Here is a 15,617-nt window from a genome sequence, read left to right as displayed (position 1 = left end):
GATTAACCATGAAATCCAATGACACTTTCTCACTCTTCATCCTTTTTGACCTCTCAGAAGTATTTTAACACTGTTGAACACATACACACTCTCATTTCTGCTTTTTCTTGGCACTGTTCTTTGTTCTCCTATTTGCCTGCCATTACTTCTCGAGAATCTTTTCCCAACACCTAACTGTTAGCATGTCCCAGGGTTCTGTTCCTATCTGTCTTCTTTTCTTTTCTCTTATACCTTCTCTGTGGTCCCATCCACTCTCGTATGTTCATTTATCCTTTATTTTGATGATTCCCAGAACTATACACACAGCCTTAATTTCTCTACTGAGTTCCAGTTTCATTTCATCAATCACCTATTGAACATTTCTACCTGCATCTTTCATTGGTATTTCAGACTTACCATGGCAAAAGAAAACCTTTCCACCAAAGAAAAAAATCTTTCCATCAAATCTTCCTAACATGTTTGTTTCTGACTTCAATATGTCAATGATATTATGATTGCATTAATGTAGATACTCTCCAGTGGTACAGCTCATGATCAAGCCACACATTTTCATCATGTGTGTCCTTGCCTCCTATAAATTTTTCATGGGAGAAAGGAGGTCCTTTTAGTCCCTCCAACATATATAATGTCCCTTGCTGTCACTATATGACCAGTCCACTTTTTTTCTGTCATTTGTTTTTCTGATGAAATCCTTTATGCTATTTCTCCTGCATAATTCTTTACTTATTACGTGTTGTAGCCTCTTTATACTGATCATTTGCCCTCCATGTTCCTTTTGATGAAATTCAGCTTTAACTTCTCTAACACTAGAACACTATGGTGTTCCATAATTCATAGCCATGTAACGTTGCCAGAAGAGGATTGCTGTTAAAAGAGGGACCATTTTTTTTAAAAGGAGAAGAGAGACACTTAGAGAACTACACAATTCTCCCAAGTCAAACCACATTATTCTCTGTTTCCCAAACAATTGTAACAAAGATAATTGTTCACATTCAATGTTTGTCCAAGAGTTATTATTTGATGGATATGTATAGAATGTCTATAAAATTGTATGACACACTCTGAACAACAGGCATATTTCATTACCTTATTTTTTTCCTCCTGGGTGGATAATTAAATAGAAATCTTTTGATTATGGGTCTTATTTGTAAATATCCTGGGGGTTGATGCAATCAATATAATGTTAAATAAAAAAAAAGGAATAGCTGGACTATCTATAGAGAATTCCTCTTCTTACACCAAACACCTTCCAAAAGAGAAGAAATTTTAAAACACATGAACATTTTAGCTTTTTGATGAAGTCATGTTACACTGTCTCTGCTTCATCTGGCATCTTCAAAAGTGTAAAAGTACCTGTATGTTTATAGTGAATATTATTTACTTTAAATAATAATTACTTCCTATTTCATTCACACTTCACTTGCAAATTATGGGCTTACTTTTTCAAAGAAGAGTAAAAAATGTAGCTCATAGCCTTCATATTAATTTGAAAATATTTTAGGAAAAATGGAACAAAAAGAATATTATTAAATATTAAAATAAATTAACTAGTTAAAATTAATTAAAGTAATAATAATGATATAAATATTTAAAAGAATATTATTAAATATTCTATACAACATACTATTTTAATCTCTATTTTAAAATTCAAGGGACTTTAGTTCTTAATAGACCACAACATAGTTTTAAATATCCTTCCCATTTAGACAAATAATTAATTATTTATTATTATTTTTATTACTAACATAATCACAGCAATAGTTAGGTTTTCTTTTTCTGCTTTTAGGCTCGCAAGGCACTTTACATATTTTATTTCGGTTGATTTCTTACAGCAATCATAAAAGATAGTTGCTGTTACTTTGCCCATTTTATGGATGAGCAAACTGATGCTGAAGGTAACTAAGTGACTTCTCCAAAGTCACATAGAATAAGTGTAAAACAGGATTCAAATTCCTTGGCTGACTCTAAGACCAATATTCTATCAATTATCAACCTAACTGTCCCATGTGTGACAATCATTTGATTTCTAGCTTCAATGCAGTTTCAGAGGATATGTCATTAAGTATATTATTTAAGACATATTAAGAAGAAACAAAATGAGAGGATGAAGTAATAAATCACTTTTGATTTTCAAGCCTTGTTACTTCTCCATCAGACTACAGAATGAGGTGCTCCATTAGGTCTCCAAGGATAATCTTGGTATGTTGGGAGCATCTTTCTAATACTGTGACTCACAACCCCCCATCCAGTGTTTTTTCTCTTTACTTAATATCATCTAACCAGTTGATATCTCATCAGTATCAAATAACTAATTAATTAGCTTATTTATTTATGAAGGCTTATTTACAGAGAAGGGACAGCAAGGATTGAAGCAGAAGAACATCCTTCTCCAAACTGGAGCACACTCTCCCCTATACCCAGCCACTTGGTTCCTGGTAACAGCGGTTTCTAAGTTAAAGTTCACTTATAAGAGGTCATAGTCAATGACCCTTTCTTATTTGTAGGATATGGTGTCTCACTAATCAGTTCTTGTTGGACTGGGCCAAGCAGGTCACTTGTTAGCACTAGATCCTTACTGAATTTAGATGCTAAACTAAAGGCAAGTTCTACTATAAATTATAGTTGCTGGACTTCTATTGATTTGTCCAACTTTTTGAAGCTCACAAGGTCATAACCTGGTCTGTTCTGTCTCTAATATTCATTCACCCAGGACCAGGAAATAATATTGACCACAAAGACAGAAACAGAAATACATGCTCACATGGCAGCCGGGTAAGGAAAATAGACAATTGGTGGTAGGCTATTGATGTTTCTGCCATTGGTGCCTTTCCCCTCACCTGGAGGCTTATAGAAGTTCCTCATTCATTTATTACTAGAGAAGAGAAATTCTTTCCTAATCTGAAATGAATAAACACTGCACACGGAACAGACCTTTGGTAGCTCTTCTGACCTTCTAAGTTCACAAGATTCTTTTAAGTTCACTTGATCCATTCTGTCTTTGATAATCATTCACCAAAGATTAGAAAAACATAAACACAGCAGAGGCAAAAAACCCAACTGCAGCATGCATTCATAGCCACATAGCAACTGTGTAAGAAAGAGAACCTGAAGTCCCTCTCATATCTAGGATCCCACAGAATTTTTTCTCCTTATTCAAAAGCCATGATGGAAAAAAGAATGTTTTTTTTTTCAGACTTTTCCATTAACAATCTGTTTTTGCTCAGAAGCCAGTTAAGAGATTTTTTTTTTATCACTTCATAGTAATCCATTTCTGAATAGGGGAAAAGGCCTCTTCATATTCATGTCTGGAAGGAAACTTACTCAGTTTCTACATGGTTTGATACCATGCAGAACACACAGCACATCCTCTAAGGTTCTCATTGTCCAGTTTCCCCAATACAAAGTACAAAGAAATCAGTACAAAGTAATTTCCAGAGCCAGAGAGCATTAAAAACTGAAGATACTTCACGTAGAAGCTGTCACCTAACTTTTGTGCTTTTCAAGAAAGTTTGAAATTCCACTAGATACTGCACTCTAGATACGAAGGACTATCTGGGGAAAGGTAGTATCTGGGAGATGTAATATTTTGTGCAGGGTCCCGTGAATATTTTACAGAGGTAGGAGACCTGTCTGACCGGAATAGAGAGTGCTTGATGGATAATAATATGAAATAAGACTGCAAAGGTAGGCGGGAGCCATATTTTGGAAGATTTTAAATGTCAGATAGACAATTTTTTTAAAGATCACCTTAGAGGCAAAATAGAACCATTAAAGGTTTCTGAGTAAGGGGATGGCATGGTCACATTTAGGTTTTAGGAACTCAGTAAATGTGAGGTGAATGGATGGGAGAAGAACAAGACTGTAAATAGAGAGAGATTGCAAATAATTTGTACAGTAATTTAACAACAAAGATGGAAACAGAGATGCATGTTCACATGGTAGCTGGGTAGGGAGTACAGTAATCTGTATACATATCTTTACCCCCATCATACTATAACCTCATCAAGAGCATGGATTGCTTTGTATCTTTCTTTGTATTTTGCAGGATATGATGCTTGTTTACATACAAAGGATTAATAAATGTCTCCCGACATTTATGTGAATGTAAGGTAGTGTTCACATTATATGTTAAAAACAGATTATTGCTAACAGACCTAATAACATTTAAAGCCAACTTTTTCAACCAACTCTAGGGGTTACAATGCTTTATAAAATATAAAAAAGATGTTTCAAATTGTTTTAAACATTTAAAATATGAATTTTAACAAAATGCTAATTGAACTCTAAAATGAACTCTTACAGATTCGTTACTGGGCTGCACAGGATAAGGAAGCAGCTGCACAGAGAGTTCAAGTCAGCAGTCAAGATTATTCTGCCAAACTGGAAAACTTGCTACCTGATATGCAGTATTCTGTGGAGGTTAGGGCCTATAACAGCGCAGGATACGGACCTCCCAGCGAAGTGGTTGATGTCTATACAAGGAAAGCACGTAAGTAGAGGTGTTGTAATTTTAGAATACCTGAATACAAAAGTTCATTTCATCACAATCTAGAATGCATCTTGGGAAGAAATTCATCTGGCTGTTTCCCCACAGCATTGCCTTTCAATTGCCTGGCATATTTTATTTAACTAAGAAAGATAAAAAAGAAAAAAACCTCTTTTATCAATTCTTATGTTCCATTATAGAAATAACATGAGCAATAAACCAACTTCATAAAAATTTGTCTTTGAAAAACTTTCACAAGGTTTAAGCAACTATATTTATTGCGTGTTTGGAAACAATATTTTCATAGAAATGGAGGCTTGCATACATGGAGGCAAGCACATATGGTAAAACAGGAGGAAACAATACAACCCAACTCTTCCCGACAATTACTTAAACAATGATCGAATGAGAGCACCAAACTGAGTAGTGATTGGGAAATCTGAGGATAGACCACCGTGAGTTATTTGTTCAACGCAGGTCAACACAGAGAAACAGCCAGTCTAGCCAGGAAAACCAATGCAGAGATTCATCTGATGTTGCATACCAAACAAAGAGCCAGAACAGGAGGGAGCAGTCATGTTGCTCTGCCCTGGAACAAGACTGAGGCTAGAGCCTGTAGCAATGAGCAACTTGTAGTGCAGTAAGTGTCTGATGCTATGAACCTTGCAGGGAACAAGAAGAGAGCCATTCAATAGTTGTGTTGCTTCTATCCTCTAACTGGATGCCAGATACAACATTACCCTGTGTCTCTGAAGTGGAGAACCTTCCAAAAGCTGGGGCCAGCAGCAGTCTCCTGGAGCCCCAATCATGGGCAAGCCTATTGTTGTGTCAACCAGACCCAAATTGGGGTCCAGGATTTGCAAAGTTCAGACCAGGAGGACAGTGATCAGATTTTACCCTATATGCAGAGAGTTACCATTTTCTGGGACACCTGAAATCCTGGAAGAACACAGTATTCAATAATAAGAGAAAGCAGTGGCAGGACCCCAGAGAATATAGACTCACACAAGTAAGACCCTAATATTCCTTCCATAAGTGTGCAGATCCTAGCCCAAGCACACAAATTTCAGGAAGTAAAGCTGAAAGAATGAATGAGGAATATGAACTATCAGGAAAAAAGGGATTCTCAAGAAACAAAGTCAGAAGAGACTAATTGCACAATATCTATAAGCAAAGACTTAAATAAAAAGACAGGTTGGTCAGAAGGTCAAGTAGAATTCTTGAAAGAAATAAAATTAGTTAAAAATCATATTATAAATGAAATGAGATTTCTACTGGGAAGGAAATAAGAGTTCTAGAAGAGACTTGGAAGGATTTACAAGTCCAAATAGAAGTTAGTATAAGAGTAACAAAACACTATCCATGAATATTCAAAAAACTAAGTAGAAGTTAATAAATCCATGAGATAATATTAAATATTAAAATGAACTCAAAAGACTGAAAAAATAGAAAATATTATCTCAAATTTAAAAAGAACAACTGAACTGAGAAAAAAGGAGAAAAAATGGACAGCAAGAAAGAGTTCAGGTATCAAGGAGTCACAGTGAGGATCACACACAAAATGTACAGCTACCGCTATAAAGGAGAAGAGATCTTGGAATTTGACATCCAAAAAGGTAAAAGAATAACTTATAACAACTTATAATAACTTATAACTTAGTTTTATATATATATATATTATATATAATAGCATTTTCAGTAAAACTAATTATAATCTGATAGGTGGAAATGGACCTTTAATGAAATGAAACACTTTAAAGCATTTGTGATAAAGACTGAGTAAAAATGTTGAAATGCAATTACAGGTGATAAGAGAAACACAAAATAGTTAAATACAAGTGATCAATCAGAAGAGACTACATAAGAATAAAGTATTTGTGTCTCTCTAATAATAGAGATGATATAGGTGTCAACTTAGAACTCTAATGTTCAATTCATTTTAAAATCAGAATTTCATCCATGGTCATAGAGGGAGACAAAGGGCCTGGAAGTGGTTTTGATGATCTTAAAAGACAAGAAAGAGAGAGCAAAAGGAATACACTTAGAAAATAAAAGGAAAGGAAGGAAGTTGAACTTCTATTTCATAAATCTGGGTGGTAAAGTAGAAGAAGTATAAAATCAAGGCAGAATTGGTTAAGGGAATGGGTGTCACTTGATCTTCGCTTTTATCTAAATTAGTCAAAGAAAGGTAAAATATAGACAACAGTAACACAGAGTTGACATAGAAATACCTTCAACTCAACAAAGAAACAGCAGGGATCTCTGTGAGAGGAGAAGGGAGAAAAAGAGTTCCCTCTTATAGATTGTCAATAGGTTCTGGGAGGGATTAGTCATCAACAAAATAAAATCCATCCTTAGAAAATGACTTGTGAAGGGATATTTAAAGGGAAAGAATGAAAGAATAAATACTCATTATTGGTGTCTGGATGAGAGGAAGAGAATAGGGGTAGGGAAGCTGAAACATATTGACTTAAACATAGATCACTAATGCTGAGTATATTCCCTTCTCATTATCACCTCTTTTATAAAGAAAGGGCAAAGTGAGGAAAATATATTAGAGAATAGAATGGAGGGAAGTAAATAATTATCATAATGAGTGGGATGAACTTGCCCATGAAACAGCAGAGGATGGCAGAATGGACTAGAATGTAGAATCCAATACTATACTGTCTTCAAGAAACATCCTTGCAACATAAAGACTCAGATAGTTAAAATAAGGGGCTGAAGGAAAATTGTATTTCATGATGTCAGACAAAGCAATATCAAAGGCAAATTACTTAAAAGAGATAGACAGGGAAACTACATTATGCTAAAGAGCACCATAGACAAAGAAAGTATCCAACAGAAAAGTCCAGGAGCCCAGGAATAGAACTGAGAGGAGAAATGAAGAACAGCCTGGGCCCCTCTCCAAAATGGAGCTTCCAGGAGAACCAATGGAAGAAAGAGACAGTCCTTACTGAAGGATGTTCCAGGGTGAGAAGGTCCCCAGTAGTTCCTATTAGGGGATAAAACCTCTTCAATAAATGGATAAAAGCAGAAATATTAAACTCATCCATTACTGAGCAAAATGTGATGAAATAATCTGAATAAAAGGCTATTGAAGAAAGGATTAAAATGAGTTGGAGACTAAAGTGTCCACCACATAATAGGCACTTAATAAGTACTTATTGACCTGACTTGACTTAATCCTAAGGAGCTGAAGGATCAAATGAGAAATCATAGAAATAATAGATAATTTCATTATAGATAATTATAGCAGTGAGACAATATGACATTTGCAGAATACCAACCAAAGCAATCTTTAGGGGATTCACATCAACAAGATCAATTAATTGGGCAGACAACTAAAAAAAGAAAAACAAAAAACAAAAAAATTGAAAGACATATCAACATAGAAATTTTAAAAATCAAAGGAAAGTTTGAGAAAATCAGTAGTAAAAAATTGAAGTAATAGAACCACAAACCTTTTAAAAATAAACATTCAACTAATTTGACTTTTAAAAGAAAGAAGAAAACCAAACTGCCATCATAAAAAATGAAAAAAGGAGAATCATATAAACAAAAAAGAAATAAAGGCAATTATTAGAAACCATTATTTTTAAAGTATGTACCCAAAAATGACAACTTAAATGTAATGGATGAATACTTATAAAAATATAAACTGCCTAAATTAACAATAAAAGAGAAAATTCAAATAACCCAATCTCAGAAGAAAATGAACTATAAAGGGGAAAAAAAGGACTAAATGAATTTAGAAGTGAATTGCATTAACTATTTAAAGGAAAATTATTTGTAATATTACACAAACTTTTTTTTAGAAATAGGAACAGAATGGATTATAGTCATACTTTGACACAAATATTGTCTAGGCACAGAAAAAATAGAAAGTGAACTATAGACTAATATCCTGAATGAATAATGATACAAAAATTTTAAACAAAGTACTAGCAAAGAGGCCACAGCAACTCATCTAAAAGATTAGGTGGGATTTATATCAGAATTTCAGGGTTGGTTAAATAATAGGAAAAAACATAAATGTATTTATGATCACATTAATAACAAGAATAGGAAAAATCATGACTATATCAAAAATGCAAAAAAAATAAATCTTTAGGAAAACAAAAAACAAAAAGCCCTACAAAAACACTAGAAGTCATAGGAATAAGTGACAGTGTTAAATAGTTTCTATGTAAAGCCAAGAACCAGTGTTATATGTTATGGATATAAACTAGAGCCCTTTACAATAAGACTAAGAATAAAGCAAGAATGTCCATTGTTACCATTAATATTTGGTATAACTTTTAAAAATGCAAGAAAAATGAACTGAAGTGATAAGTGTAGGCAAAGAAGAAACAAAATTATTGCTTTTGCAGATTATATGATGATATTCTTAGAAAATCTTTGAGAGTCACATAAAAAATTAACAGAAACAATTCATAACTTCAGTAGAGTTGTACATTATAAAATGAATTGACAGAAATACAAAATATCAATAGCCATATGAAAAAATGTTCAAGATCATTAATAGAGAGATGCAAATTAAAGCAACTCTGGAGTTCTATCCATCAGATTAACAAATCCGACAAAAAAAGAAAGGGACAAATGTAGGGACTAGGGGAAAACAGGCATATTAAGACGCTGTTGATGGAGCTGTGAATTGTTACAGCCATTCTGGAAAGCAACTTGAAACTACAGTCTCAGAGACAGTAAATCTAACCACTTGTGCTATACCTCTCTGTCTCTGCCTCTCTTGTAGTTTTAATGGCAAAGCTCTAGAAGCTAAGAGGGTGCCATTTAATTGAGTAATAGCTTGACAAATTTATGGTATATGAATATAACTGAATATTATTTTACTATAAGAAATTATGAGACAGATTCGGACAAACCTCTGAAGTCTTATATGAACTAATGAAAAGTCAAATGAATAGGAACAAGAAAATAATTGATATAATAATAATAATGTAAAGAAAAACAACTTAAAAAAACTAAAGAACTCTGATCAATGCAATGGCCAACCATAATTTCATAATACTAATAAAGAGTGCTACTCACCTCACAGAAAGGTGATATTCTCAGGACGTATAATCAAATATTCATTTTTGGATATGGCCAATGTGGGAATTTGTTTTACTTGACTAGATTTGTTTTTAAAAAGTGTTTTGATATGTGTGTTTTTTTTTTTTTCAGTTAGGATGGGGGAAGGTAAAAAGGGGAATTAGAGGTAGGGTTCAAACAAAGATGTTTGTCCTTTGTCCTCAAAGAGAACCATGACATCAGGGAAGTGATGCCATGACATGCAAGTGAACTGGATTTAAATGAGAGAGGGCTGTGCAAAGTCACCAGCCTTACTTTCTCCTCCAGAGCCATTTGGGTTCAGTGGCCAGATGTAGATCAGTTCAACTGGAAATGGCCCAAGTTGTAGTGGGGGACCTTGGCCTTTTCAAGCTAAGGTCTTTAACAGGTCTCAATTTGACTGAGGCAATGATCATTCAGTGTTTGAGGAAAAAGAGAAGAAAAGGAAGGCCATACAAGCTTTGAAAATCACATGTTGAATTTGTTATGTACTTGAAAAGCAATTTTTACAAAATTCACACTTTCATATCCTTCTTTTCATCCATGTATTATAAAAATGCTCATTTTAATAGGCATTTGTCAAATTAATAATAAAAAAAGAAAATTATTATATGAGCCTAGGTGATTTAGAGCCAAAAGAGACTTTAATGGCCATCTTGTCTACCCCCTCATTTTGCAGATGAGGAAACTGAGGCCTATAAAGAGTCCAAGGTCTGTAGTTATACCTTGCTCTTCCTATGTGACCAGCCTATCATCTATGCCTGTCACACATTTGATGACATCCTTTACACCTATTGGTTATGTGCACACCCATTTTGGCACAATAGAATCTTACAGTGTTGGCATCTTTCAGTTACTTGGGTTGTAGTAAACAAGTGGTTCATTCTTGAATATATCATTTAAGAAAGACTACTTCTTCCCTATTAATTCCCTCATTCAGGATGCTTTTAATTTAGATAGATATGAAGATTTTGTATAGATGAGAGAGTAAACACAGGGTTTACTTATATTCTCTTGACCACCTTTTGAATTGTTAGTAAGGTCTAAGATTTTCATATTAGAATAATGTCAGGAGTTTGAATCCTACCTCAGACATATACTAGCTGTGTGACTCTAAAGCAAGCACATATACTGTTTCAGCCTCAATCTCCTCATCTAAAAATGCTGTTTTTAATAATCAGTGCTGCTTGACAAGGTAAGATGACCCAGATAAAGAAGGCTATAAGCATATAGTAAGGTAATAAGTGATGAAACAGATTGTTTCAGAGAAGCAGGGAGCTTCTTAGTAAGATGAATGAGAAAAAGATTAATTTATCTCTTTAACCTAGCCTCTAGGGCTATTTGGAGTACCTTTCATCACCATTTTATCTTTCTGTCAAAACCATCTTCTCTACTGAATGTTCATGCTTGGAATTATACAGTGAAGATTGGATAGTACAATACAATGATCTTGGCTGAGATAACTACTAATTTCATGTCGCTATTTTTTCCCCCTAGCCCCAAGTCAGCCTCCAAGGATTATTAGTTCAGTAAGATCTGGTTCAAGGTACATTATCACCTGGGATCATGTCAGAGCAATGTCAAATGAATCTACAGTGACAGGATATAAAGTAAGTAAAAGAGGGACAAATAATTAATTTACTTTTGGCTCAGTTGGAGATAGGTACATAAAAGAAAAGGATGACTCAAGTCAAATAATTCTAGTCTCTTTCTCATGCATATTTTTATCTTGCATGGAGAAACTTGTAATTGATACTTTTCTTGCTTCAGAAAAAACCCAGAGAACTTGCTAATTCTAGTTACAGAGTAGAACTTCAATCGAGATTAGTACTACAGGGGCAGCTTGATGATGCAGTGGATAGAGCATTGACCCTGGGGTCAGGAGGATCTGAGTTCAAATCTAGCCTCAGACACTTGACACTTACTAGCTGTGTGACCCTGGACAAGTCACTTAACCCCATTGCCTAGCCAAAAAGAAAAAAAAGAAAAGAAATTAGTACTACAACATGCATTGAAGTTAAAAAGAATTTTGAAAAAATTATTGGGCAATTCTTTAGCATACAGACATATGCAAGATGGATGGAATAAAAGCTGCAAAGAATAGAATGATTCTTAGTCGTTAGTGTGTTGGAATCTTATGACAGAATTTTGTAGTTTAGCTGTTTTGAACTTAGCAGTGATAGAGTAAGCATCAGTAATATTTATGTAATACATAGGGATGTCTTGAATGGATTGAGGTACTACCTCTAAATCAATAAAAATATAAAAAGATTATTTCCATATGTCTCAAACTAATATTCCTCCTAGGACACCCTCTTACCCATAGGCAGAGTGATAATAAAAAGTATAAAAATAATCTCTAATCCTTTGTGAAAGTCCTAGCTTTATACTTTTTGGGATAAAGTCCTCCTGTATCTTTAGTTTCATGTGGGAAAATTGTAAAATTCAGTTGTCATAGATATTACTGGACCATATAGAACCAATGGAAAAACCTTTTCTTGGAGTTATATAAAATGCTATATCCTTTTTTCCTCATGAAATATAGCCACAAATTTAAACAGTTTAAAGAAGAGATAATTTGTGTTAGAAATCTTTTCCCATTTTCAACTGTATAGAGAGCTGGTCTTGCCAGAATGACCTGGGAATAAATCCACCTTAAAAACATATTGTATATGTTACTCTGGGCAAATCACTTGACCTCTCAATGCCCTAGGAAACTCTCTAAAACTATACATGGTAGGAAAGGTGCCAACCCTCATTGGTAGAGAGAGTTTGCTCATCTGGTAGTTCTCTATACTAATGAAATAATAGGTCCAGTACCTATTCCTAACCCTACCCCTACACCTCAGTAAATGTCATTTCATTAACTTCTCATATGTTGGTACTTTACAAGGTGCTCTACAGACCTGATGGTGAACATGAAGGCAAGTTATATTCAACTCATAAGCATTCAATAGAGGTCCCAATCCCCAGAGATGGAGAGTATATTGTGGAGGTTCGAGCACACAGTGATGGAGGAGATGGAGTGGTATCACAAATTAAAATTTCAGGTATGCAAGTCATTTTATTAACATTAGGATCAAAATATTGATGTCATTATTCCCAAAGTATAATGCTTACTTTCTGAGACAGCATAGCAATGGATTCTCTAAGTGGACTAAAATGTTCAAGAGCCCTTAGAACATTCCTAAAATGTTGTGGCTTACTGAGGGATATCTAGGATCTACCTTTTTAGATTTTATGTAAATACTCTGGCAGAGTATCCTAAGATGTATCCAAAATAACACAAACATATACACAACCCAAGGCATCTAAGGTTCACCAAGTAATAAATTAATAAAAGAATTGCTTCATCGTGTTAAAGTACAAGTCCTTTATCCCTAAACAACATTAATCACCAGTAATGACTAGGGGAGCATTGCTTATCTCCAAGTATGTGCCATAGGATGATTCCTGATATATTCTTCTCCTAGTTAAATATTTGCTGTCCTCAACAAATCAACTGAGATCCATTTGGCACATTCATCCACACCCTCAATTTTGGAAGGTTCTTTGGGGATTCAGATTCAAACTTTGGCTTTTCAAGAGTGTTCCCCAATGCCTTGCATTAAAGAGTTTCTTCAACACTTCTAAAGTTCACATGACACAATTCTTAATGGCCTCTTAAATGTCATGTAAAGAGTACCAACACAGCTTTTAAACAATCCTGAAATTGTCTGGGTTTCTTTTTCTTTAAATTAAGCTTTATTAATTTTTCCTTTGATTTTCAGAATGTCTACTTTGTTATTTGTTTTGTTTGTTTGTTTGTTTTTTGCTAAGTGGTGCTTGATTTTTTTTCTAATTTTTTAGTTGTATATCCAAATAAATGATTTGTTCTTTAGCTATAATAAGAAACAAACATTTTCTCAGAATTCTAATAACTGTAGAGAATAACATAGAGAAATATAAATAAGAGAAACAGATGATGGTTTTGCTGTTTTAATGGTCTTCAAAGTCAGAAACAGGGAACTATAGTGGAGATAAAAGATGGAGAGAGGGGAAATTATTATCACATAATAGATACATTAGATAAAGAAAACATGGGGAGGTGGGGAAAGTGGACATTACTTTCATATGAAATAATAATTAACAAAATTAGAATACATAGATAAAGCTGCAAAAATACATTAAATTCAAAAAGGAACTAGGAGGGAGAAAGGATAGGGGAGAATGCAGGGAAGAAGTTAAGAGGTAGGGCAGGATAGGTAAAGGAATAATCATAAGCCTAACAAATTCCAGTGTTAGAGTATATGAAGGAGGGAAATGAAAGGAAGAATAAAAGCCTGATATCAGAGGTTGGGCAAGGAGAAGAGATGAGAGGCAAAGGAGCAGAAACAGATTAATTCATTTATAGATTACAAGTGTTAGGGAAACTCTCTTTTACCACCTTCTTATTTGTAAACAGTGTTTTGGGTGCAAAGAGCAGAAAAGGTACAAGAGGACAGGACAGTTGGAAAAATATAGATAATAATCATAATAATGAATGTGAATGGGACGAATTAACCCATAAATTAGCAGAATGGATTAGAAAATAAAATCCAACAATATATTATTTACAAGAAACACACTTAAGATATAAAGATTCACATGGAGTTAAAAATGAGAGATGAGAGCAGAATTAATCATGCTTCAGCTGAACTTCAAAAAGCAAGGGTAGCAAATATATACAGCAAATAATAAAAAAGAGATAAACAGGGAAAGTATTTTATGATTAGAGGTGTCATAATGAATCCATGTAAATACATGACATATTCACCATTTGGTGAATGTAGCATCTAAATAATTAAAGGAAAAGATAATTGAATTTCAGGAAGAAAGATATAGACAGTAAAACCATAAATGTGGAGAACCTCAGTGTATTCCTTTCAGAGCTAGATAAATCTAAAAATAAACAAGAAAGAATTTAAAGTCCTGAATGGAAACATTAGAATAGATCTCTGACAATTAATAAATGGGAACAGAAAGAAGCTTACCTTTCATTTTAGCTTGACTAAAATTGACTATGTATTGGGGCATCAACACTTCATTAAAAATACAGAAAAGTAGAATACAAAGCACATTATTCATGAATCACAATGAATTAAAATTCTATTCAATAAAGGACCTTTGAAGAAAAAATTTAAATTAATTAGAGACTAAATTCCAAAGAACTGGTGGATCAGAAAAAAAATGAAAATAAAAAAATTTCATACAAAAAATGACAAAGATGAAACAAAATTACAAAATATATGTGTTATACCTAAAGCAGTTCTTAGGGAAAATTTTATATCTCTATTTCATTAAAGGCCAATTTTCCCCCTTGCCAGAGAAAAAAATTAAATTAATACTGATATTGTATTTAGGCTCAACCTCACCAGAAACAATTGTATTTGATCTAAGACTACTTTAATATCTAAGCCATTTATAATGGGGAGGGAGGAGAGATCCACGTTTGCATGGCCCCATGTCCTCCAACATGACTATGCTTCAAGATAATTTCAAGTAACATAAGAATTCTGAAAAAGAAAAGATATTTTAAAATATAGTCTGGGTTAATATTCAAGAATAGTTGAATAACCAGACCTCTCTTCCATCAGTATCTTAATTCTTAATTGATGAAAAGGACAGATTCTATTGACAGTTAAATCAAAGTTATTACCAAAGGGACTACCCTTAGACAGGTCAGCGACAAAATTTCAGGGGTGGGGAAGGCAATAATGTAAACAAGACAAGAGTTTTATTTGGTTGCTACCCTTAATCTGCTTTCCTAAGAAAACCATTAGCTTTGTTTCTACTCACTTTCTTAAAGAAAAGGTCAGGAAGGTTGGAAAAACATTATTTCTTAATATTTATAGAGAAAACAAAAGGAAGGTTTTTTTTTTAAAAAAAAAAAGTCTTCCCAAACTCCCCCTGTTAAGCTATTTGCACAATTCATTTAAAGGATAATTTATATTTTTTTAATTCTAAGATCTCAACTTTATACCTGCTAATTGGTAGCAAAATACATTTCTCTAGTTGGAGTTTTCTGTGACTTGCCTTA

At 33.7% G+C, this 15,617-nt stretch overlaps 1 protein-coding gene across 2 annotated transcripts in view; it reads left to right on the top strand.

Annotated features, from left to right (window-relative positions):
• Positions 1-15,617, top strand: part of CNTN1 (contactin 1) — a 274,708-nt gene that overhangs the window by 251,919 nt on the left and 7,172 nt on the right. For both annotated transcript variants that reach the window (XM_027844389.1, XM_027844390.1), the window contains 3 exons: positions 4,303-4,489; positions 11,057-11,169; positions 12,453-12,609. In XM_027844389.1, the coding sequence (XP_027700190.1) occupies positions 4,303-4,489; positions 11,057-11,169; positions 12,453-12,609 (457 nt within the window). The remainder of the gene's footprint in view (positions 1-4,302; positions 4,490-11,056; positions 11,170-12,452; positions 12,610-15,617) is intronic.

The sequence above is a fragment of the Vombatus ursinus genome, unplaced genomic scaffold, assembly GCF_900497805.2.
Source record: "Vombatus ursinus unplaced genomic scaffold, bare-nosed wombat genome assembly UNPS02014941.1, whole genome shotgun sequence".
Taxonomy (NCBI): domain Eukaryota; kingdom Metazoa; phylum Chordata; class Mammalia; order Diprotodontia; family Vombatidae; genus Vombatus; species Vombatus ursinus.
This window is presented reverse-complemented; position numbering and strand designations above follow the sequence as displayed.